At 36.0% G+C, this 25,877-nt stretch overlaps 2 protein-coding genes across 3 annotated transcripts in view; one reads left to right on the forward strand and one right to left on the reverse strand.

Moving 5' to 3' along the window:
• CCNE2 (cyclin E2) overlaps nucleotides 1-1,507 on the forward strand; it is a 28,253-nt gene extending 26,746 nt beyond the window's left edge. For both annotated transcript variants that reach the window (XM_058178866.1, XM_058178868.1), the window contains one exon: nucleotides 507-1,507. In XM_058178866.1, coding sequence (XP_058034849.1) covers nucleotides 507-599 — 93 coding nt within the window. In that variant the 3' untranslated portion in view covers nucleotides 600-1,507. The remainder of the gene's footprint in view (nucleotides 1-506) is intronic.
• INTS8 (integrator complex subunit 8) lies at nucleotides 1,503-25,877 on the reverse strand. Its single transcript, XM_058178864.1, has 28 exons — nucleotides 25,766-25,877; nucleotides 23,731-23,904; nucleotides 22,652-22,826; nucleotides 22,119-22,259; nucleotides 21,399-21,470; nucleotides 20,653-20,704; nucleotides 19,468-19,650; nucleotides 18,463-18,570; nucleotides 17,472-17,621; nucleotides 16,864-16,964; nucleotides 14,919-15,060; nucleotides 14,230-14,300; nucleotides 13,653-13,828; nucleotides 11,365-11,498; nucleotides 11,174-11,284; nucleotides 10,494-10,695; nucleotides 9,735-9,856; nucleotides 8,693-8,877; nucleotides 7,804-7,837; nucleotides 6,524-6,580; nucleotides 6,374-6,435; nucleotides 4,674-4,792; nucleotides 3,923-4,026; nucleotides 2,657-2,707; nucleotides 2,418-2,491; nucleotides 2,271-2,335; nucleotides 1,881-1,924; nucleotides 1,503-1,726 (listed from the first exon to the last, which is right to left on the reverse strand). Exons 2-28 carry the CDS (start codon nucleotides 23,858-23,860, stop codon nucleotides 1,610-1,612), a joined length of 2,982 nt encoding a protein of 993 aa, XP_058034847.1. The 5' UTR covers nucleotides 23,861-23,904; nucleotides 25,766-25,877; the 3' UTR covers nucleotides 1,503-1,609.

The raw sequence follows: 25,877 nt of genomic DNA on the forward strand, positions 1-25,877 counted from the left end.
GGTGAGGAGTATCTGGAATCTAAAGAACAGTAGTTGAACTAGTCATGAACAAAAGGGCTGTCAGCAGGAAATGTTAAGACCATATTGTTATTTGTGGAGACTTCCAGCTTCAGATCCAGCTGCTGACAAAGCATGTAACAATTTGGCTAGCATTATGAATTCTAAACTAGCTGCTGATTTAATAATACCTAAATGATGACTTAGTAAATTTGACTACTATGATCTGAAATTGTTCTTGCAAGGAATGATCAATAGGAAGCTTATAATAACCCTTTGAGATATGTGAAAGCCGGTGTGGTGAAAGTATTGGTCAAGATCCAATGAGACCCAGGTTAAAGTCCATCCTCAGTCCCAGGAGCTCTCAGTGACTTTGGACCATCCACTCCCTTTTGGCCCAACATACCTTGCAATGATTATTTCACCTTTCCAAAGAGATGACACATTGCGGCTAGGAAGGTTTTTCCCCTTCTTTCATCACAATAATAATCGTTCTTTTTATTGGATAGGATGAAATTAACTATGAAGTAGCGGTACCCAGTCAGCTATCACCAGTATCTACGGGAGGAATAATAACTCCTCCAAAGAGTTCTGAAAAGTGAAAAAGACTGGGATCTTTGTTAAGACTGAATATACACACAGTTTTTACACTTGATGTGGCTGACAAGACTATCAGGATGCAACTGAAGGACATTCACATGCAGCTGGCCTGGATCTTTTATGTTTGAAGCCCAATGAGGCCTAGAGAAATTGGATTTCTTCTGATTAACTAAATTCATAATTAACTATGGATTTTTAACTTAAAATTGTCTTAAGCAACTTTTAATTTTTTTAACAGATGCAAATGAATTTATTAAATTTAGTTATTTGTGAATTTAATAGTACTGTTTTGCCAGTTGTCCATTGGTGTATGCTGGTTTTGCATAGGATAAAACATTCTTCTGACCTGTGATGATAAAACACTGAGTGAGGAAGTCTGAATCTAAGGACTCAACAAAGTGAGTTATTCTTCAGCTTGCACATCGATGCAGCCACAAAGTAAAAGCCTTTATGTTAACCTTTTTAACCTAAGGTTACTAAGCCAACATTTCTACTGCCATACACATATTAGTGTAACTAAGAAATGATAACAAATTGCCTTAATATAATAAAATATGAGTAGGGAATGCAAAGACTGAAAAACTTTACTTTTAGAAGTAAAGAAGCTGTTTAAGAATTTTTCACTTAAACTGGAACATCTTCAGTGAACAGCTGTCATATCCTACCTCTTTCCTCATGAAGTGCTACTATATATTCTACAAACTAGCTGTCTACAATGCTAGAGAAACAAAGACTGGATTGCAGTAAGGACAGCTTGAATGCAAAGGAGAGTTACACTCTGAATAGTAGACCATTCTTCATTACAACTTACATCTATTTTTTCACATGCAATACCCAGCTAATCTAATTCTGTATATGTGCAAAAATGAGGAATTTTGTTTTATAAATAGGACAATACCACACAGTATGTTTATAAATATGTATTATAAAAAATTCTCATGTTAAATAAAGTGTTGAAATATCTTGCAACGGAGACTTTTCTTCTCCTTATATTGCAAAGGAAAATAAGTTTCTAAAAGTAAAGCTTTGCCATTGCTTGAAGAAACTTCTTTTTTCGTCTTTGAGCAGCAAGCTGTAGTACTTCTTCTGGGTTGCTAGAATTCAGTTCCGTCTGCCCAATAGCTTTAATCTATGTGTCCAAACATCAACAAAAACTCAGGTTAGTAATAAGTTCTTATTCACGAATTTTGTCAATGGAGGAAAAGGATGAATTGTTTCACATGCAGACCACTGTGATATCTTCTTAGAAATTCCTTTCAATATATGAAACTGTAAGAACTTACTGCTATCTGTTTCTTGTCTGTTTCACCTCGCTTGTGATGAAGATCTGAAACACTGTTTAGGAAACTCCAGCAAAGAGTCATCTAAATTCTTAAAACTATTTGTATAGCAGTTTAAAATTCTTTTATCTTAACTTTCCACTTTGTTATTAGAAACAATTTCCTTGCACTTTCTGTGAGCCTAATTCTTTCTCTGGCAAAATGAGCATGAAGGTCCTAATCTTTTAAAATGTAGCTATTTTTAAATAGAGAAAGGATTTCCTTATTTTGTGCTATCTCCCTCCTACACTACTCATCAATGTAATTACCATTACCAATTTAAATAATAGCCAATTACTAACGTCATTTTGGTTGCAAATCAATCCCATGTAGCTTTTTAAAATAAAAGGATACACGTCAAGTATTCCAAGATAGTAATATCCCATATATAGTCATAATAAGAATCCATAGCATCATGGCTGAAAAACAGAGCTTCAGTTATTTTTATGCCATTAATGTATATTTATATGGCAATTTTGAAACTGTAAAAATCTTGTTTACCTGTTTTGCTCCTGAAGTGCTTTAAATGCAGTTTTATAATCTACCTCTCGAAGGAACTGGCACAAAATTGCCACCTGGAAGAATAATGATTTGCTAATATATAACTTGTCATGAGGCTATTATGTCATGATTATACAATAAACTAACACTGCACTCCAGTTGAAAGCAGTACAGGCTTTTTTTGGTAGTATTTTCCCCTTCACAATTTTCCCAGTTAATAGATGGATATATATTCTCACCTGTGTATGACAATTAAGCAGAGAACAGCATTTTATCATTCTTTTAATCACCTACAGAGAAATATGCAAATTAAAGAAAATCTATGATTTATCCATTTACCTGGTATAGCTATCTAAATGGAAAACAATGAATACAAGTCATATCGCTTAACAATTGTTTTCTGCTTCACTATTAATACCATAAGTAAAAACAAACTCTTAAGAGACCAAATATGTCTACCAATGTTCCATTGGCTTCACTTGCTATAAATTGTTCCATTATTATTTTGCCTTTATTCTGGTTAGAATTAGTCGGCTTCTGGAACTGCCAAAAGTCTTGAAGAATCTTCTGCATCACATCTGTAACGACAGCTTAATATACTGCTGGGACTAAAAGGCTCAAGATGACAGAAAGATACACTGTACAATGCCAGGTTGCTAAATATTAAGCCTTCTAATTAATTTCCAATACTTGCTCTGTTTATTGTGGAATATCAAAAATCAAAGCTTGGAACACATTCAAGTGTACGTTGAAAGAGAAATGCCTGTCCTGTAGAACAGGAGTCTCCAACCTTGGTCCCTTTAAGATTTGTGGACTTCAACTCCCAGAGTCCCTCAGCCAGCAAAGCTGGCTGAGGAATTTTGGGAGTTGAAGTCACAAGTCTTAAAGAGACCAAAGTTGGAGACCCCTGCTGTAGAACATTCCTAGAACACCATCTTCTCTGTGGGTCAGATTTACTCTAGAGGAAAAAGGATCTATCTGCCCCAGCATGGAGTAGCCAATGGACACTGGGCAGATCTTGTTCTCCCATCGATCATCTAACTGCTACCAACAAGCACCAAAGCAGGTCAGATCCGATGCATCCTGAACCTGGCCAATTGCTCTCAAGTAAGGTGAAACTGCTATTATAGCACCGATACAACTAAGGTGATTTAAGGATGTCTTACAGATGGGCTGGAAGTGAAATAAAGCTGGGGAAAACGATAGTGGAGGGAGGGAAGTGTTCATACTATAATTTTGATATATATGGGGAAAGGCCACTGAATGAGCAATTCCAAATGATGCACTTTATTCTAAGTTCATTGCAGTAGGATAGATAATAAAAATGTCAGATAAAACAAGGAGTTCAACATGCCCATGTTTAGAATGCTGAACTTTAATCAATGGGTCCACTTTAATACTCAGCTTGTATTGTATTATAGAGCAGCCCAGATCATCTGAGGTTTCTCTGTGTGTGTTTGTGTGTATATATTCCTTGTATATTGCTACCTAATCTCATCACTCACCTGATCAGTGTATACATCAGGTGGCACCATTTTAGTGAAGAAATCTGAGCACACTGCTCCTGCCTGGAGGTAGTAGTGAAGTGCAGCAGAGTATTGGTTAGTTGCTACATTGGAGATGGAGAAGAAAAAAGTTAATGATTTCATCTAGTGGCCATATTCATGTGTAACATGAAGCTAAAGATTTTTAACATCAAGATTCGTTAAATAATCCACAATGACCAGATTCATGCATAATGATACAGCTCATCATGCAAGATGCATCATATAATAGCTTAACATTTGTTGTGAATTAGGCTGGTTTTTTTCAAGTTAGTTCGAATCCTAGGCTGTCCTCTCTACCAATAATGATTGAATAGGATGGACAAATTAAGGCAAAATATCCTAACAAAAGAGAAAAAGAAAAGTTTTCAGCCCCGGCCTCAGTGACACTGTCCTTGTACCAAAATGTTGTGGCACCTGCCCTCTGGAACATCCTCTCTCCCAGAGATTAGACTGGCCCAATCCTGCCAGCCAGAAGGAGCTGAAAATGTGGCTGGATTCCCAAACATGTGGGTTGGATTGCCAGTTAGTATGTGAAATGCTTATTTTAACTGTTGCCTGGTGGTGCTTTTTTTTTTTACTTTGGCTGCTGATTATATACTTTATTTGTTTTGCTTTTGTTTTTAGATATTGTTAACCACCCAGAGTCACTACAGTGAGATGACCAGGCATATATATATAAATAGACAGAAACAGGTTTAACTCTACTTACCAAAATAAATATCTGCCTGAGTAATTAACCAGAAATGATTGTTTGAATTTATAGTGAGTGCATAGTTGACTAATTCTTTGACAGTGACCGCTACGGCTTCAAAATCTACTGACTGAAAACTGAAATGAGAAAACATAATTATAAGTCATTGTGTTTAAAACTATGGTGTAGTTAAAATCTGCTTCAATAAAAGTATTTAAATAATTTTATGTACTCCTTCACGCCCTGTTTAGTGATGTTACACATAAAGAACAGAATTCTAGACAAAAGCCCCTCCACTGCTACATACATAAACTTCCTTTTCTGTTTTCTATTGGTCATAGGAATGATTACAATCTATCTCTTTATGACAGCCCACCGAGACAGAAAAAGTTTCTCTGTTAATCTGAAATGATCTATTTTATCAAAGAAATTGCTTACTCTCCTTATCAAAATCACCAACCAATATTACGGAGCTCCTTTCTTCTACCTGTTGAGATTCTGCTGTACACCCACTGCAAACTTTTCATTCTCATTCTCTCATTGGCAATATACACATCAACAGAATGCCATTTTGCTGTTAGGTGGAATCCAAATTTAAGGGAGCTTCTCCCTTCTCTGAAGTCCTTGATTTTCACCTACGTTCCAATCTTCTGCATCATATGAAGCACCAGGGAAATCAGGAGATTCAGGCAGTTCAAATGAGTATAGATTGCAAGTTTAAGCTTTCTACGAAAGTCTGACCTACTAGCACTAAAGGAAAATGAACAGGAATAAAAGGGCATTTAAGATGAGTTGGACTTAGATCTTTTGCTGGCATGCAGGGATGCAAGATTTATGATGCATTTGGCCCCGCCCTCGGGCTCAGCCTGGTCATCTACATATTATGGCTTAAGTCAGTCCAGGAGAAGTTATTTGCTATTGTCCATGCTTTTTAATTTCTTTGCTTGTCACTTTAATTTCTTTGCTTGTCACTGCTAAATATTTAATTCCAAACGTCCTTAACCTGATCTAAGATTTAAACTTTGCTTTATCATTCTTAAGAATTTATTTGTATCTTATGTTCACAAAAAGTGTAATATAACATGATTTCCCTTTTGATTCTCTGTTAGAGATGAGGACATGTTGTCCCAAAGCCTGCCTGGGCTGGAGTTTTCTTTTCACTTTCTTCCACGCATCTACATGCCAAAGTATACCCTATTAATCTCACCAACTCCCAAATTTCATTTTGTGGGAACATTTTGTGGGAACAATTGAAGAGCCTGCAGATCTCTGAATATTTTCCCTCTTCTCAACTTAAAGTTTACCTGTTAAAAACAGCCATGTGTTTTATTTTGATCTTAAAACATTATGCTTCACTGGAATATTCCAAATTTTGCAGCCTGTATCAAGTTTTTTTTTTCTCAAGAGAGGAACAACCTTGAATTTGCAGGCAAGTTTTGTTCTAAAGTGTAAACGAAAGAATAGGTTTAATCTAATTTCAAAACAAAGTTCTTGGAATCGAGGTACTCTGTTTTGAGCTTGGAGCAGTCAAAAAAAGGCTGTTTTGAACCATAAAATTCTGCTTAATCACGTTTTCAATAACAGGCTTAATACTGGATGGAAGGTGACCAAAAAGCTTTACATGGGGCTCCGAGCTAAGAAATAACCCAAAGATCCAAATAAACCAAAATACATTTCATTGTATTTATAAATGGAGTTGGATAAACAAAGTTCCTTACTTAGGAAAAGATGATGGCCAAATGGAAATATACTCTGCTGTGACATTATTTACAATTAATTCCTAAAAAAAGAAAATACAGGATAAAATAAGTAAGAGAATTCAGAAAGCAAAACGAATGATTTATGATAAAAGAAAATACTGCACTTACATGATTGTTATGAAGCTTGACAAACAAGGACAATATTGTTGTCAAAACTAGAGGTTCCTATGAGAACATTGAAAAAACATGAGCTGATACAAAATCACAGCCTTTCCCCATGAAATTCAAATTCTCTAGGCAAATTTTTGCCATGCAGGTAGTCCTCATTTAACAACATGTTCAGTGACCATTTGAAGTTATGACGGTGCTGAGTAAGACAACCAGTCCCTGTGAAAGTACCATTTGGGACTTTCATTGCCAGCTTCTAACAAAGTCAGTGGAGAAACAAACAGGGGGTTGCAAACTGTGATCACATGATGTCGTGCCTAACAATAGTGCGAGATGCACTTAACAACAGTAAACCAAACTGCACCATAATCCCAATCCCAATTACTGTGCTTAAGTGAGAACTATTTACTTAGGTTTACAGTGGTTTTATCTTCACCTACTACTAGACTATCTGGTGGCTCAGACTGCTAAGACAGTCTGTTATTAACACAGCTGCTTGCAATTACTGCAGGTTCTAATCCCACCAGGCCCAAGGTTGACTCAGCCTTCCATCCTTTATAAGGTAGGTAAAATGAGGACCCAGATTGTTGGGGGCAATAAGTTGACTTTGTATATAATATACAAATGGATGAAGACTATTGCTATTGCTTAACATAGTGTAAGCCGCCCTGAGTCTTCGAAGAAGGGCGGGATATAAATGCAAATAAATAAAAATAAATAAATAAATCTGTCTAGTACCAAATAATACCAAATACTACCTGCTCCCAAATAATTATCTAAAAGTGATCTTAGATACAATACCATGTACAATTTTCTGTGATCCTTTTTATAGAAATTGTTTTAAATCCCTTTTCACATTTCTCAAATATGCAGACAAATCACAGAAACTGTATTTTAAAATATTTTGTATTAACTCATTAACACTGAAAATGATATCCTTTAGAAGGCCGTATAATTGATGAAATCAGAATTGTATCACAGTCCTTTTGTAATTCCTTTTGTTAATATGTCAACATTTGTTCTGACAAGTGTAATATCAAAATCACCTTCTTAATTAGAATATTTTTGTTTAGTGTCCTTATTAGCAATGGGGTGTTGATAGGATGTAACCAAAAAAATAGGGATGATGTTATGGTGACACCCATAGGAAACAGGCAAAGCTTTGCTCACATCAGTGTAGTCGCCACTAACTTTTCTGACTATACCCAGCAGGCCTCCTTGTTTAGCAGAAACAGGCTATTATGCTTTAACACATTTACAATCTTGAACTCCAAACTCACCCGCAACTTTTTGATGAACGATAATAATTCATTCCTAAAGAAAAAGTGTTTGTTTAATGTACTGACTTACTATTCATTAGATTAGTTTTTAAACTTGTTTTCTAGAAGAGTGAGACAATTTAAAAGATTTTAATACAGATCTGATCAATATTTAGAACTTCAAAAAGAGCAGCAACAACAAAGCATTCCCAGATAGTAAGGGAAAATGGCAAGACCAGACAATATGCCTAAAACATCCCAAACATTTGGGAGTATCTCCTCGGTTTCTAATGAGAGTGTTCTTAATGGTAGTTCATGCTTCCATCCTCAACCTAGATTTCAATTTTTCTCTTCTCTTCCAAAATATACCACCATTGTGCAGAGTGCTTATTTCACCATGCCTTTATCATTGTTATGTATGTTTGTACTTCAGAGAAATTCTCCAGAATTCTCTATCTACCTTTCTTATCAGCTGCCTTGTTTTAGCTCCAATCTTTTTAGTGCTCATCAGCAGAGTTTGCTATTTGTGGAAAAATTCCACTGTTGCTGGAATTATTCTGTTTCCAATGTACAAACAAGATCATTAAATATTATGTAAATATAGTACAAGCTATGTATTTATTTTTGTATATTGCATAGAACTTACACCCATTTTTCTACTTAGGAGGCCACTTTTATTTTATTCTAAAGAAGCATAATTAGAAGTAAATGAGATACTCTTAGGAAATTTAATTACAAGCAAGATCATTCTATGAGGATCTAGATTGTTGTTGAGGGCAATATTCTGACTCTGTAAACCGCTTAGAGGGGACTGTAAAGCGATATATAAATCTAAGTGCTATTGCTATTAGATATAGAAGAATATCATGACTATAACATCTAGGGATATAAGAAAATTACAGCAGTTTACCTGTACATAATGCCTAATGTTGATTCTCTCTGCTTTATTAAACTCACTCTGCCATCATTCCCTCGTTTGTGTTGGTGGGATACGCTGCAGATTTGTACAACAATCTCCCAAAGGTCTGTAGCTGCCCACCTGCCCTCTTTTGGTCCAGGAAGATCTTGACTTGTGGCAGCCAAAAGCTGGCCTAACTAAGCAAAAAAGAAGAATCTTTGAATGTATAAATGTAATCTGTTCCAGCAATCTATCCCTATTGGAACTTAGTATTATCCAAGTTAATACTAAAATCATTAGCCAGAAATATGCAAGATATTTCAAAAGAATATATAGGTCCAAATTATTGTCCAGAAACACCATGCTCATTATAGTGCAGGTATTTCTGAAATTCAGACGTTCAAATGCAGTTAAGGGCCTGAATAGAGAGCTTCTGGTATTTAAACAAATAGTCTAAAGCTCCCAACGCAGCAGAATTAATTATAGAATTCTCTGAGCTGGCTAATTTTGGACTGTTGTATTATTTTTTATAAAACTGAAATAATTCAAAGTTTGGATCATGCAAAATTCTCAATATGTATATAAAGGTAAAGGTTTCTCCTGTCCAGTCGTGTCTGACTCTAGGGGGCAGTGCTCATTTCCATTTCTTAGTGGAGGGAGCCAGAATTGTCCAAGGACAATTCCCTGATCATGTGGCCAGCATGATTATATGTCGAAGCTCATGGAACAGTTATTTGCTATTAAAAAAGTGCAGTTGCTTTTAAGACAGGACTGTCAAACTCGCAAGCTGAATGCATCGTGAGCTGGCCACACCCACACCCGGTTTAGTGAAGGGGGAAAAAGTCCTGATACGTCATGTAACGATGCTGTGACGACACGAGTTTGACACCCATTTAAAGATATCAGTGACAGCCTAGATCTGAATGACCACTGCTCACTTTGGATCGGACTACTGAATACTGCTACTAGGTTACACCTTAACATATACAGCAAGCAAGTTAGAAGACCGTTCAGGATTCTTCAATTTAATAAACAATACAAAAGTATGCCTTACCTTCACATAAGGATTAGTCTGTACCAATGAATGTGGAACTTGCATGGTTAAGTACTCGGTCTCCTGCCAGTTTAACAAAAAGGCAACACATTCCTCTGCTACAACTTGTCGAAGAGGAATATCTACAATGCATTTTGAAACAGAAACTGATCAGCTTTACCCTACAGAAATTACATTCTAGAAAGTGGAGAGCAGTTAACAAGCTTATGAAAACTTCCTTGCTTTTAAGTGAACTCTATGGTCTATGAAATGGAAAATAGGGATGAGAAGGAGAAAAGTACCAAGACAGAATACATGAGTTAAGGAAGTAATACCAATTATCTTGGTGGCTCATGAGCCATAAACAGGGATATCTAGAATACACAATTCTATGTATGGTTGACCATCAATCAGCATTAATGTAGCATTAGAACTGGCCAGCAGACAAAAATGCAATTGTAAGAACTATAACTACTACCAATAGTAATACAATTGTCCTACCTAAAGACTGATTACTCTTAATAGAGCCAGTTTGGTCTAGTGGTTAAGATACCAGGCTAGACATCAGAAGACTGTGAGTTCTAGATATCACAGTGAAAGCCAACTGGGCCAGTCACTCATTCTCAGCCAAACCCATTTCACAGGATTGTTGTTGTGAGGAATGGAAGTTGTATGTTTGCTGCCTTGAGTTATTAAAAAAATAATAAATGCAAGATATAAACAAATAAAATCTTGCCAAAGATGGAAATCTTGCCATGTACTTAACCTGAAGGTTCTTACCGTGCACCCTCATTTCTAAGTATCCCCGAACTCTGCTGATCAAGTCAGGAGGAGGACGGTCTCCAGAAAATCCTGCTCCTGCTTCATGGGTATAGATGTCCAGAAGAAGCATTTCATTCAGCATAACTTGACGCAACTTCGGAGAAAACTCAGTCACAAGTTCAAGACAAGCAGCAAAAAGTTGCTTAGCATGGACAAAATCCTGCAGCAAAAAGCAACAGGTATTTTTTTCCTGTTGTCGTCTTGTCACATTTACAAACATGGTTAGTAATGCTGAGATATTATAGCAGAAGACAGGTGCTTGCGGTAAGTTTTCTACAGTACAACTACTTATTACAGTTCCTAGAAATTTAGTTCTAAATTTCTCTTGCACTCAAGAGATTATCTGACAAGTCATATGTTTTTCTTAACATGTGCTGATATATTTTAAAAATGCAAATGAACAACTACAGAACTAAGAAATGAGAAAAATAAAGAGAAATAAGCAAGTAGTCTTTAAAATATATTTACTCTTTCACATTATAGAGACCCATAGTCTGTACAGTATATACATGTAATAAGATTAGATTTTTTGCATAAACCATATTTTAATCATAATTCAAAATATTATTATGGCATTTTAATTACCAGGCAATTTTTCTTTGTGACCTTTCAGAATACCAATAAGCAATCTTTCTCACCTTAATTGTACTACAATGCAGTCCTTTTGCCATCAAGATGTAGACCAAATCTCTAGTCAAATTATCTTTGATTCCTAGGATAACATTGCCATAAACATTTGGAACTTCCCACTAGAAAAAATATACATGTATTATATTTTTACATAATTTTAACTATGTATCATTACATTCTTCATCTTTAAATAAAGTACCTTATTAGAAACTGTCCAGAAATGACGTTCAGATGTCATACCATGCAACTCAATTAAAATCTGGCGGATTCTCCAAGGATCCAGTGATAAAATAAGCTGATGCTCCAACTGACCAATATTTACACTTGCTGAAGCTGGAAAAAAGATGTATTGCTGAGAAATTTATACTTAAATGACCATTAACTGTAAGAATGGACAACATTCATTCAAAAGTTAAGAAATGAGATAGCTTAATCTTTGTATTATATTCAGCTGAAATTAGTGTAATGACACAATTATAAATAATTATAATAAATAAAACATTATATTTACTGCCTGAAGGCAAGAGGAAGGCAGAGAATGCATTTTGTTTGTACATGTTCTAAAGACATATCGCTTTTGAATAACTAAATTAAATTAAATTAAATTGATAATGGACTTTTCAGAGTATATACATAATGGTATATAAGGGTATAAGCATGCTTATTACACTGTTGTATCATGATTCTCAAAACAGGATAATGATTTGTTCATGGGTTTAAGAGAAATTGGAGCAACCTTGTCCTCTTTCTTATCTTAGAACAGGGGGTGTCGAACTCAAGACCCGGGGGGCTGGATCCGGCTCACAGGGTTCTTAGATCTGAACCATGGGGACACTCTGCTAACAGTGAAGGACCGGCCCGCAGTGCCTCTGCCAACGAAAACGGAGCCTCGGGAGGGAGTCTCCTGAGCTCCATTTTCACTGGCAGAGGGTTGCAGGAGGCCGTCACAGCCAAAAACGGAGCTTGCAAGGGTCACGGTGGCATTCCCAACTCCGTTTTTACTGGCAGAGGGTTGCAGGAGGCTGTCATAGTGAAAACGGAGCTTGGGAGCCCGTTTTTGCTGGCATTCAGGCCACCACAGGCACTCCTGACACGAGTGACGTCAAGCTGGCCACGCCCACCCTGGCCACACCCACCCCAGCCCAAGGTCAAACACAACCCTAAGGTGGCCCTCAATGAAATCGAGTTTGACACCCCTGTCTTAAAGGTCCCAGTCTCTCCCTTTGCCTTTTCCATTTGACCCAATTAAAGACACACCATCTAGTTAGAAAGAACACGTTTGTCAGAGCTTCCATCTTTGCTACTCTCGGCTAAGCTTGCTGGCATCCTGCCATAAACGGAGGGAAGAGGTTCAAAGCAGTAAAGGGTGTGTGTGTGTGTGCGCCCACAATGTCAGTGCAGACAAACTAGAAGGTTCCATGCAAAATACCATCAGCAATCAAAGAGTCACTGAGGGTGTTTTGCATAAAACCTTCTTAGTTTGTCTGCACTGATATTGTGGACACCTACCCACTCTGCATCAGGGATACCCTTTCCACTGCACTAAACATTGTAACTTCCCCTTAAAGTAGCTTGACTCTAGTATCCTGTTTATCTCATAGTGTTTCCCACCACCACCATAATGGGAGGCGGGGGCTTCTCCTCGACTGGTCTTAGCTTGGAGCCTTGGAAGAGCTTCAATAAGACGGGTGGGGAGGAAGATGTGCAGGAAGACAAGAAGACACGAAACACATGTATGAGGGGAGGGAATGGTACTGACAGGAACCAGACATGTTAAACTGGATTGATCCAAGCGCCTCAAGGACATTTGACATGGGGAAAAAAAGTGAAGCCATTGCAGGATGCGCCCACCACAGCGGTTCCCAAAACATCGCACCAGCATGCTATTAGACAATGACGATATGGTCAAAGGGGGAGGGCCACGAAGGGGAAAACTCTGTAGTCTTTGTGCAAGAAATCTTCATTCTAACCTTACTTTGTTTGCAACCACTAATCCTAGTAAAAAAACCTCTCTCTTTAACCAATTGTAGTCAAGGGTCATTCTTGCCTAGGCTTCTAGCTGGGGCAAGCCTGAAAACGTTACATGACCTCCATCCCAAGTCCAAAACATTGCACTGATTTATATACTGATCCTCCTCATAATAGCAGGGAAAACAAGCAGAAAAACATCTCATTGTTGCAATAGCTATAAATTTAGGTGTTCCTCTCAGGTGCTTGCTCACAAGGGAATTGCTACTAATCAGTAAAAGAAGTTAAATAACCTATAGGCTTGTTGATATCCCATACTAAACTGTAAACCTCGTTGTTCTGAAGTACAGATAGATTAACCATGGCCATAAGAAATATGTATAATTGTGTAACTGTTTAAAAAAAACCACGTCAATGCAACAAGCTGCATTAGCTGACTACAGTAAAATTATTCTTACTGTACTTTTTTATTCCACCACTAAAAAAAAAGTGAATAATTGAAGGAGTGGGATAAATTACCTGGAATATCATAAAATGAAGTTATCAGTTTAGTGCCTAAATTGACTCGAAGTGACCTCTTCCTCATCTGATCAATGAGCAGTTTTCGTTCATCATCTTTCAATAAAGCTATGAAGAGCTCATGGGAGGAAATCATGAAGACAAACTGGAGATCTTCCAAACCTAGACACAGATTCCTGCACAGAATTAAGGGAAAATGTGGAAAAAGAAGCAACAACTTTTTTCTTCAGTTTATTGGGTTAATAATACTTAGGAAATTCATCTATCAATGAATTCTTAACACAGATGCCTTACAATGAATCACACTTTCAATTCAACCACATCATTTCCTCAGATTATGTTAATGAAAGCTGCATGATTGTAGGAAAAGTAGCTGTTTTAATAAGCTACCAATAAGATGCATGGCAGTATATTTTTCCCCTTCAAAAATAAAATATCCTCTCTAATTTTCGCTTATGTGGTTCTCTCTTCAGAAGCCATCAGAATTGTTTCACTATCCCTTACCATCCCAAAAAAGGTAAAAAACAAAATTACTGTCCAATTTTTAACACAGTATAAATTCTTATCACACACTTACTTTAGAAAATAAGCCATTTTTCTTTTTGAAGATTCTGATGCATTTTCTACATGTATTGATTTTGAACATACCTAAGAAGTTTAAATATTGAATAATTAAATCTCAAGAAAAATCCAGCAAACTCTTTAGAAAAATATAGTATGCATTTTTTGGAATGGTACACATTCTTTTGAACTGTTGTTTATAGCAATATCATTATGTAGTTATCTTTTGAATGAATGAATCATTTTCTCTATCTAGTTTTAGTTACAAATTAGAAAAGCCACATATATAGGCCCTAGAATAGCAAAGAATTAAAAAAATGCTTATTCTATATGAAGACTCAGAGGAGGAAGAAAAGTCATTTCACATAATGCAGCCACATGTTTCGTTCAACTGATAGAATTTTGCTTGTTTACTAGTATAACTTGCTTCAGACATCCACATCTATTATGTTGATAATCCTCACCAATAATTAACCAAAATCAGAAGTATAGAAAAAGCCACTTAATAAAATCTTAAAATGAGTTAGAAGCTCATAAATAGGCAACATGCCAAGTTAGAGATATTTAATAATCTGCCTTAAAAGATGCCTTTAAAAGAAATAGCAGACTTGTCTTCAGATTTTTAAAGGAACATTAAACATGAATAATGAAATACAGGTACATATATGTGTATATAGTTAAATCTAAAATTGGGAATATTTTTACCTCCAGGAGAAAGTCTATTTTTTCTTTGGTAGGTCTAATAAGCATCTGGGTAAACTGGACGCCAACTGGCCGACCCTGCATCACATCACAAACACTGTTGCATGCACAAACCTTGAAATATACTTCATCAAGAACTTCATCTCTGTGTAAAATAAAAAATAAACCAAGGCAAATTGGCACACAAAAAACTTACATCTAGAAGACCAAGTCAAGATACTGTTTTTATATTGTAGTATAACAACCAACTATACATATGCAGTAGACATACGCAATATGTATCATACCACAGGATAAGTAACATTAAACAAAGCACAGAAAAGGGTAAGAAAAGCAAGCCAAAGAAATTAAGATAAGGAAAAACAAAAAAGGAAAGAAAAGGGAATTTTAAAAAAAATAAAACTACTTCACATCAACACAATCCACTGTACTTCTCCCAAACTTTCTATCCTTGCAAATTATTTTTTTTTCTCTGGGTTTGAACAACACCTTCGCTTCTTGAAATTTTTCGGCTATCTCCTTTTGATTGCATCCAGTGACAATTTTCTTCAATCTTTTCTAGATCTTGATCCATCACTCTTCCTTTGTATATCTGCATTACGATTCAATATTCATTTTTTCTCTTTATATTTATTTGTATAAACATTGTGTGTGTGTGTGTGTGTGTGTGTGTGTGTGTGTGTGTATACTAGTCACTTACTTTGGTATTTTACATTCATTCAAGTCTCCTTCATTCTTGATTTTATCTTCCTCTTTTACCACAACATACTCTTTAAATTACCTATTCATATTGCATCCAGATATACCCAATTTTCATTTCCATATAATGAAGTAAAATGCAGGACACTCTTATCCTCTGCCACTTTTCTCTCTTTTGGCAAACATTTATTTCTTGCAACAGACTGCCTACTACTATTGTCTTTTTACTAACTTCTTAAAATTTCTCCACTTTCTCACCTTTAGTAAATGCTTTTACTATGGTATACAAATTTATATACTTGCTCTAATATTTGCCATTTATGAACAACATGAAGCTGTTCACTCCATTTTCCTTGGGAGATAACAATATGATTATCAGAATCTGTATTTAGCAAAAGTTCTTGACAATTGTATCTAAATACCACTTTCTTGATTGAGAGCATAAGTTTACTAAAATGGTATTATGCATCACCCAGTATACAATTCAAAACAGATACTGATATTTTTCAGCACTTCTCACCATACAAAGCTCTTTCACAGCTATATTCTGGTTTGGGTGTTACTGTTTCAAAGAATTCTCATTTTTGCAGTGATGAGTTTTGTATACTTTCAAATTTGGAAAACATGTATTAAAAGTCACAAAATATTGTTTTCAACTTAAGCAGTCTTGGTGGTCAGGCCTTTGCAATATACCGTTCCATCTAACAAGCAGAACTGAAACAAAAGTATCCAGTTTCACGTTTATTACTGAACCAAAGTCAGTCAACTCAAAGGCAAAGGTTGCTAGAAATCTATCTACTCTGCTAGGCTTGATAACTAATTAATAAATGGGGGTCAGACGGTTCTCTCCTTTAATTTATGCCTCACTGTCAGTTTGTTGCAAAAATCAAATCCAGAAAGCACACACAGAGTAACTGATTCAGCAGGATTCATTAACTTCTCTTTATATACATAATAACACATACAATACCAACAACAGATTCTTCCAATGTGGTAGAGAGTTATAGGCAAAAAATATAGGCAGAGGAGACAACAGCAGAGATTAGTTTCAGTTTCAATTCAGAGAGTAGACTAGTTCACAGCTTTTTGCACAGAAGTTAGAGATGCAGAGCTAAGCCATGCCCAGACTCCAAACTGTTTCATTTTCCAAACAGCCCTCATTGGCTGACTTAGTTGCTATGCCTATTCATTGGCTGACCTTGTTACCATGTCTTCCCAGTCATGAACTCTCATACACACTAACACTCACCCTTGTTGAGCTTTCTGGGAGAGCTGCCTTAACACCGACTGTCTGAACTGAATTGGTAAAGTGGGCATTCGGTTGTCTTCAAGGAAAATCTTCACCAGTTCCTAGAAACAAACACAGGCACTACTTGCATGTTTTAATTCAAAATGCATGTACTTCAACTTCAGCACTGTGAAGCAGCATAAAGAGAGTTCACATGGAAACAACACCACCAATTCACTGAGTGGTGTGGAGCTGTCAATGTTGTTTGCCTAATACACATCACAGATTTGTTGTGAGGATGGCCCACTGTTCTAAGTTCCTTGTAAGAAAGAAGGACCAGAAACTGAATCAGTAACAATGACAAAAAACTAATGTTAACCAATCAACAGAAGCTATGCTCAACTCTTCAATAATATTTTGGAATAACCTGGAGAAATGAATAACCTGCCTTCTTTGAATAACACAAGCAATTGGCTAAAGAACTTACAATAAAAATGCAGTATCTATTTCAAGGATACTGATATATAAATGCTTTTAATAGCCCTGAGTTTATGAACATTTGTCAGTAGTGATATAATTATATCTTAATGGCAGCTACAAGAGCACTGCCTGCTTTGCAGGCAGTTTACCTGATAATTGCCAGATCTTAAGCAGCTATGGATTTGACTGTAGGGAGTTGATGGTTGTGAACTACTGTCAGAAGGTGCAAGAACTCCACAAGCTTGACAGTAACCAGCTAGCCTCTTTTCATCTATCATGCAAGGAAGTGATGAGCCAATCTAGAAAATACAATGTTATCAAAGTTGTAAAAATATAACAAACACTTCCAACATTTTATTCTTCAAGGCAAACACCTTTAATAGAGGCTTGTTTCTCAAATGCCTATGGAAAGAGGTGTGATCATTTTCCAAGTATCATTACAAGTTCGTTGTCGTCATTGTTATTATTATCAGATTCTATTTACCAACCTTCTTCTAAAAGATACAAGGTCAGTTTGTAACATAGTATAACTTGGTTGTGTATAACAATTTGAAACACCCTACTATTTAAAAAAAGAAACAAAATCACAATAATGGCAAGATTACTGGGTTGAACAAATGCTCTAATAATTTGAAGATCAGCCAGTCTTGTGAAACTATCAGCCAGTGATGGTGAACTCAGTGCCGAAAAGGGAGTGCACGCTTGTCTGGAACGCGACCTGAAAGAGGAGCTGTCCAGTGGGCAGGCGCACCCCGGAAAATGAACTTCAGGTTTCCAGCGCACGCATGCACACTGGCCAGCTAATCTTCCGGTTAATGGCGCACATGCATGCACGATGATCAGCTGGCCGTCACGCATGCTCATGCCAGAAAATGGAAACTCTTCCAGTTTCTGGCACTGCTGCACACATGAAGGCCAGCTGATCGTCACATACGCATGCATGCTAGAAACCTGGAAGAGGAACGGTGATGCTGTGCCAGGCGACATAGCTCCGTGTGCCACTTTGGGCATGAGTGCCATAGGTTCGCCATCACGGCTATAGGTACTTTCTTGAAATTTGCAATGAAGCTTTTAGATGGAGTTCCATTTTCTGTAAAAACAAAATTCATTTTCTACTTTACTTTAAAACTTGTTACTCACCTTTGAAATCAACTCCTTGGTTCTAAAAAATTTATCTCTGGCATTCCTATATAAATCAAAGTTTGTGGAACCCTGCTGGAAGTAGATGGCCCCTAAATCATAGCATACCTGGAACAAAAAAATTATATCAGAATATTTTAATCCCTGTTGGAATCCTCAAAAGGAATTCTAAAGCAACAATTTAATGCGCAGAGACAAAATTTTTGCCCTTTGTACTAGGTTAAATATGTGCTTTCCTTCTCTTTCCAAACATTTGCAAATAAATCAGCCTTGAAACAATACAACAATTATAAAACTGTCTATTCTTCACGTGTTCAAAACTCTTGAAAGCTACACTATCTTCAAATAGAGAATATCAAAGGTGGCTGATGGCACCATGAATTGTTTTAAAATGAATTTCATTTATGAATCCACACTTAAAGGTAGTCCTCAACTTACAACGATTACAACTGGAATTTTAATTGCTAAATAATGTGGTTGTTAAACAAGTCATTTTTACAACCATTTTTACTATGGCTATTAAATAAATCATGTGGTCATTAAGTGAATCATGCAGTCATTAAACTAATCATATAGTCATTAAGCAAATCTGGCATCCCCAAGTGTAGGGGAAGGGTTTTCTGCCTAAGCAGGGGGTTGGACTAGAAGACTTCCAGGTCCCTTCCAACTCTCTTATTCTATTCTATTCTATTCTATTCTATTCTATTCTATTCTATTCTATTCTATTCTATTCTATTCTATTCTATTCTATTCTATTCTATTCTATTTTATTCTATTTTATTCTAACTGACTTTGATTGTTGGAAGCTGGCTGGGAAGGTCATAAATCTTATTCAGGTGACTGCACGGCTGCAACTGGGGGTAGTGACAGGCATAATTCGAGAACAGCTCATAAATCAGTTTTCCAAAGCTGTCATTAACTTAAAACTATTGTTACACAAACTGTAATGAAGTCGAGGACTACCTATATATTTTAACAATATCTTCAGACAAAACATCAACCTACCTGGCACTGCATTTCCTCGGTGCTAATACTTAATCCGGCTGTAGAACTCTCTGTCTCTCCATTAACCATACCAGGTTCCATAGCTAGCAGATCTAACGTCCTTATTGTGTGAATGTAAAGGTCCTTGTTTAATTTGAGTGCTCCTTCTAAAACCAGAATGGAATCAGCAGCCTGCTCTTTTAGCTGGAATAACCCAAAGGGATGTAAATGTTTAGTTATTAGCAGATGTTTTGATTACTTAAGACAAATGTTGTACTTCTCTAATTCAAGCTACATCAAAATTCAAACTAACAAATGTCAATCATCCCCCAGGTCAAAGAACTCACATACTCAAGTTATCTCCAAATAATAACAATTTAATATTTTCTGAGCTCAGATGAGGACATTAAACATCACCCTGTAATTGTGTGAAAAGAAAAATCTATTTATAATGAAAATTTAATTTTTGTAATGATTTTAGTTTACAGATATTTTTAAAGCAGTTCCTATGTATCAAGTATTGGTAACCAAATGTCCTACAAAACCCACAATCTCCTACCAAAGAGAAGAACACCTCATTACTAACCTTGCAATAGATGTATTTATGAATTATTTTAAATAGAGAATTAATCTTTCCCTTGATTTAAATATAAACAGCTCTTTATGAGCAAGAAAATAGAATTGTATCTCTCTGAAATTCAAGAGGTAAGCAATTATTTCTACCACCACTAACTTGATTCAGATTTCTGCAACAATTTGAATGATAGATTCAATTATTCAACTATTGTACTCCTGTTGTTTTCACTATTTTGCCCTAGGGAGAGTGTATAAAATAGATTTTCCCCCTCTACCAATTCTAATCAGATAGACATGCTGGAATAAACTGCACAGTTCTGCAACTAGTTCTGTGTGACCTAGTTCCTTGCAAAACATCCTTATTCTACCTTATGTGATTTTTCCCTATTGTATTATTTAAGTCAAAACGCTAAGAATATAAGACATTCCCTCCTGAAAGAATTTTCTCACATAAAGTTCACAAATTCAAAATATCCAATGGAGCTGGAGTTAGAAGTAAGATTTTCCAATTATCACAGTAAAGATATCAAATGCCATTTTTATATGAGAAAGGTCCTAACTTTAGCACTTTTCCTGAATATTTGAATCAACTAACTCTTAACTGTGGATAACTTAATGAAAAGCCCTTACCACTTTCAAAATGTTATCTGTGACTTCCTTTTCTTGTTGGAACTGATTCATACTAAACAAAAAAGCCAAAAGCAATTGTAAAGTTATTATTCAATGCAATAGCAAGTTACTGCGCTATTTAGATTTCCAGTATAACTCATGTGTTCAGTATGCAACAGATACAGTTTGGTGCGATAGTTAAGGCATCAGGATAGAAACCAGGAGATGGTGATTTCTAATCCCATTTTAGGCATAAAGGCAGCTGGATGATTTTGAGTCAGTCACTCTCTTTCAGCCCTAGGAAGAAGCAAAGCAAACCACTTCCAGAATCTTTCCAAGAGAACTGCAGTGACTTCCTAGGCCATCACCAGGGGTCAACACTGGTGCAAACCCACAAACAGATACATAAATAAATAAGAAACAAAATGTTTTCCCTTACATTTTTTTGTAATAAACCCCATTTCAAGATTGAAAACTGAATCATTTAAGGTTTAAGCTATTTCAATTATTTTGTTTAAATTGTATTTGTTCCAAGAGAATCATAATTATTTTATATAAATGTGCTGTAGTCAGGGATTTTGTACTCTTTCCACTAACAATCTTTTAATACATATACTTTAAAATATGCTAGAAGACTTCAATTGATCAGATAGCCAATTACAAGTATTTAAGTATCAACAAATTTAATATATATTATTTTGTTCACACGCCGCATTGTAAATTGGATCCTGATTTAGGTTTAGGCTGAAACAGATGAACAAACTTACACATTCAACTGAGGTGGACCAGGTTTTGCCAGTCTGACAGGAAAACTACTGTTGACTATGGTTCTGATAGCCCTATTTTTTAAAAAAGCAAAATTGTTAGCACTGAATAGTGAATTATTGTGATATCAGCATTATTTATCGGGGCTTATTTCAAAAATTAAAGCTAGTGCAAATATGACAGCAAAAGGCTGATTTGCATGTAGCACACTGAAAAAATTGTCTTCACTGATTCTTCAATCTAGTTGAGATCACATAGAAATAAAACAGGGCTTAACTTCAGTTTATCCAATTTTTAAGTTATCATTTTTACGAATCAGAATCTGTAATCAATTGATGTTCTAAACTATTTCAAAGGAAGAGCCAACACTGGAAATTTTTAAGAAGATGTTGGATAACCATTTGTCTGAAGTAGTGTACGGTTTCCTGGGATTAGAAGACCTCCAAGGTCCCTTCCAACTCTGTTGTTGTTGTTGTTGTTCTTGTTCTTGTTCTTATTATTATAAACCAGATAGCTTATTCTTTTCACAGCTTATTCTTTTGCCAGGCTAAGAATGATACGCAAACAGAATTATTGATTTATTTGTGTGACAGCTAATCAAAAAGAAAAAAAAATCTATCTAGTGTGCATGTATCACTTATAAGCTTCACAAGCAGAATAGGATTTATTTGACCTTAATGCTTCCTTCTAGTAAAGAGTGTTCAAGAAAAATAAAATCTTACCATCTGTTGTAGAGCAATATAGCCATTGCAGTGGTTGGAGGTAAAGAGGCAAGGTCCATATCAATGTGTTTAGTTCCAGGAGGAACCTTACTGATGCACAACAATTCATTTAATAGCATGTTCAATACAGGGACAGATAAACTAAAAGACAAATAAATAAATAAATAAATAAATAACTGAAGGTACATAGATCAGCTCTTCATTTTGTTACAGAATATCACCAAAACAAAAACCATTAAGGTTTCCATACAGTATTTTTGCTATTTTTATTGCGCATCTAATCTGCAAGCTGGAAAACCAGAGTAGCAAACATCTTTCCCAGCTGTTCTCCTATTGGGGTATAAACTAAATCATAACTTGGTTTCCTGTTTATTCATCATGATTACCAATGATTAATACGGCTCGAGATAGAATTTCTAGTTTATGTGTCTTTGATATGGAAACTTCAAAATTCCATTTAGACAATGTGAAAATTAATACTTTTTACTATGACATAATCTGTAAACAATCTTATCCAAGAAGTCAACCCATACCTTTTTTCCAGTACATCCAAATTCCATTTTAAATGTGCTGCAACCTTTAGAGCAAGCAATTTTAAAATGCGGTTTCTTTTATTATCAGGGGGAGGCTGAACTTGATTCTGTTCATTGACTAAAGGTTTGGAAGCCTGCTCCAAAAACTGAACAATTAGTTGGACTGGCGAAGGATCTGCCAAGGAAAAACAAAAAGTTTAAAATATGCACTGTATATTATGGAGAAGCAAATAAATCAAAAGTAAACAAGCAAGTTTTAAAGAAACATATATTGGTATAATTTTTGTCTGGAAGAAAACTTAGTGAAATCATTTGTGTCAGTGATTTTACTGTCATTTACTAACTACTGTATTTTTTGGAATATAAAAACGCACCTTTTTCCCCCCAAAGAAAGGGTGAAAATCTGGGTGCATCTTATACTCCGAATGTAGCCCACGCAGCTTCTCAAATGGGAGGTTTCAGAGGCTGAAAGAAATTTCAGAAAAGAAGCCCCCAAACAGACCTTCAGAAAAGAAGTTCCCAAATAGAGCTTCAGAAAAGAAGCTCCCAAACAGAACTTCAGAGGCTTTTTTTCTGAAGTTCTGTTTTGGAGGCTTTTAGAGGCAGAAAAGCAAAAAAAAAAAAAAAAAGGCACAGAGCTCACAACCAAGGAACCTGTTGCTAAAATTCACCTCTGGAAACAGCTGATTGGGGGTATTCCAGTAGGCCAATCCACCTGCCAATCAGCTTTTTTCTTATTTTCCTCCCAAAAAACTAAGGTGCGTCTTATACTCTGAAAAATATAGTATATCATTGTCATATTCAAGCAAAAATATAAATTCATTTTTATGTATACTGGTACGCATAAAAAACCCAAATACATTATGTGATGTGGACCTTGAAGAAGATTTAAGTGCAGTGCAAGTAAGGATTAGCAAATACCTACTACTGCTTTTATTTCATCATTGGATAAAAGAAGAATCCTACAAAATTTCATAAGAATCCTAATAAGCCCCATAGAAAACGTTATCACACCCCTCTATACTTTGCAATAATTTATGAAAATAGAAGTTTTAGCTCTGAACAACAGCATTATTTACCAGGAGAAGCTTTTTTCAGGTGTTTTTCCAGCAGAGACTCTTCTAGCAGGAACTCAAACCAGGAAGTCTGTGGAGGGGTGCATGGTCGGCTAGATGTGGCTGCCTCCCGATCAACAGCTTCTACGCTCATCTTCCTTTCTTGAATTCCTTTGAGCAATCTTTTGGGCCAGGACCCTGATTTAGAAGCAAAATATCAGAACATAATTGCTTTACGAGATCTAAAAGTTTAATTGTAGATCTTTTCATTCAGACTTGATTTCATCAAATATAACAAACTGGAATCTCATATCTAGAGAAACTTTTCATCAAATTTACAAGGCAGAATTTTCATAATTAACTGTTAGGAATAGTGGTCCAGCTTTCATAAAACTGCAGCTTCCTTGGCAGCTTTTTTTCCATCTTCCTTTTTGGTGAAAGTTAAGAATTAGCACAAGAAAAAATAGAAGAGAGATTACCCAATTGAAAAACAAATTCATAATACTGATTAAAGTGAACTGAAGGAAAAAGAAAAACAATAGATCCATATAATATTAATATAAAACAAGCTTAATCATATATTATAAATGTAGACCATATTGCTCCATATTTTCATTTTAATAAAAATATTTTAAAAAATTGATAGAGAACATCTCTTGAATCCATATGTGCACACACACAAACTGCTATATTTTCACCAAGTTATGTTAACATATAATTATTTGAAGCCAAAAATAAGAGAGCTCTAACATTAACACAGGGCATCTGATATCCAACTTTTAAAAATATTATCTGAGGAGTCCAATAATCACTAATTATGATGAATTAACTTCATTCCTAGATTTATGTTTGTGCGCAAATCAGTGTTCACTCTGGCAACTGCCTGAATTAGTCCCTGCAATTTTTATAGTTAGGTTTTCAGAAATGGCTTGCCATTACTTTCTTCCAAGGGCTGATAGATTGTATAGCCCAAGGTTACTCAGCTGGCTTCATAACTAAGGTGACATTAGAACTCAGAATCTTCTAGTTTCTAACCTGATGCCTTAATCTTTATATTAAAGTGATCCTCCCTAGATGATTAGAAGTGTATTTTACATTTCTTAAAACCTGGATCCATTATTTTTCCAAAATCAGATATTTCAGTTTCTCATATATATTTGCAATACGACGCTCTATTCCTTTCAGTTTTGTGTAAAATGGGATTGACTGTATTTCAAATACTTTGCCAGTTTTCTTTGCCAGACACTTCAGATATACAAATACCCAATACATATTTTCTCTTAAGCAAAAGTCAGATTTGACCCATCCAAAAATAAGGCTGTTTTGTGAGTCTGGAGGCAGAATTCCAGAAGAAAATATGATGCGCCAAGGTGCAGAAGAGAAAGAACTACCAATATTCTCCTCCTGAAGTGGAATTTTGAGGGGGGAAAAAGGTTATTTCCAAGTAACAACTGAATCAAAAAGGGAATCTGATTTAGAGATAGCCCTATTCAGGTCTTATCTGCACTCGTTTTAATATTTATTTCATGTATGTTACAATCACTTTTATATCTCTGTATAACTTAAGTTACTGTATTTTTCTATCAATTTAAACATACCATATCAATTACATCTTCCGGAGTGCTGAAAGGCTTAAATTTACTCTTTATGTGTTCAATTGGATCTTGTTGACTACTGCACCCCCAGATCAGGGGTCTCCAGCCTTGGCCACTTTAAGCCTGGAGGACTTCAACTCCCAGAATTCCCCAGGCAGCTTGAAGTCCTCCAGGCTTAAAGTGGCCAAGTTTGGAGATCCCTGCCCCAGATAAAGCCGGGCATGAGAATGCTGGGAGTTGTAGTCCAAACCCCTGGGCTTAACCTGGCCAAGTGTGAAAAACATTCACTGAAACGAATGAAATGCCCCGTCCTTTCAAAGCCACGCCCTGCCCCACCACAAGACCGCTGGTGATTGCTCCTGGTTCTCCTCGTTTATGTGAAACCATCTGCCTCGTTATGCATCTGGTTCGCCAGCTCACATGCACAAAACAATTGAGAAAAGTCACTTCTTTCCCCCTCTCACCTTTTGTGCACCTCGATCCTCTCGCAGACACGGGCCCCACCACCACCACCTGCGGGGACCCTACCTCCCATCAACCAAAATGGACGACGCCTTCCCAGCTACCCACCTGTCA

Source organism: Ahaetulla prasina, chromosome 3 (genome assembly GCF_028640845.1).
Source record: "Ahaetulla prasina isolate Xishuangbanna chromosome 3, ASM2864084v1, whole genome shotgun sequence".
NCBI lineage: Eukaryota > Metazoa > Chordata > Lepidosauria > Squamata > Colubridae > Ahaetulla > Ahaetulla prasina.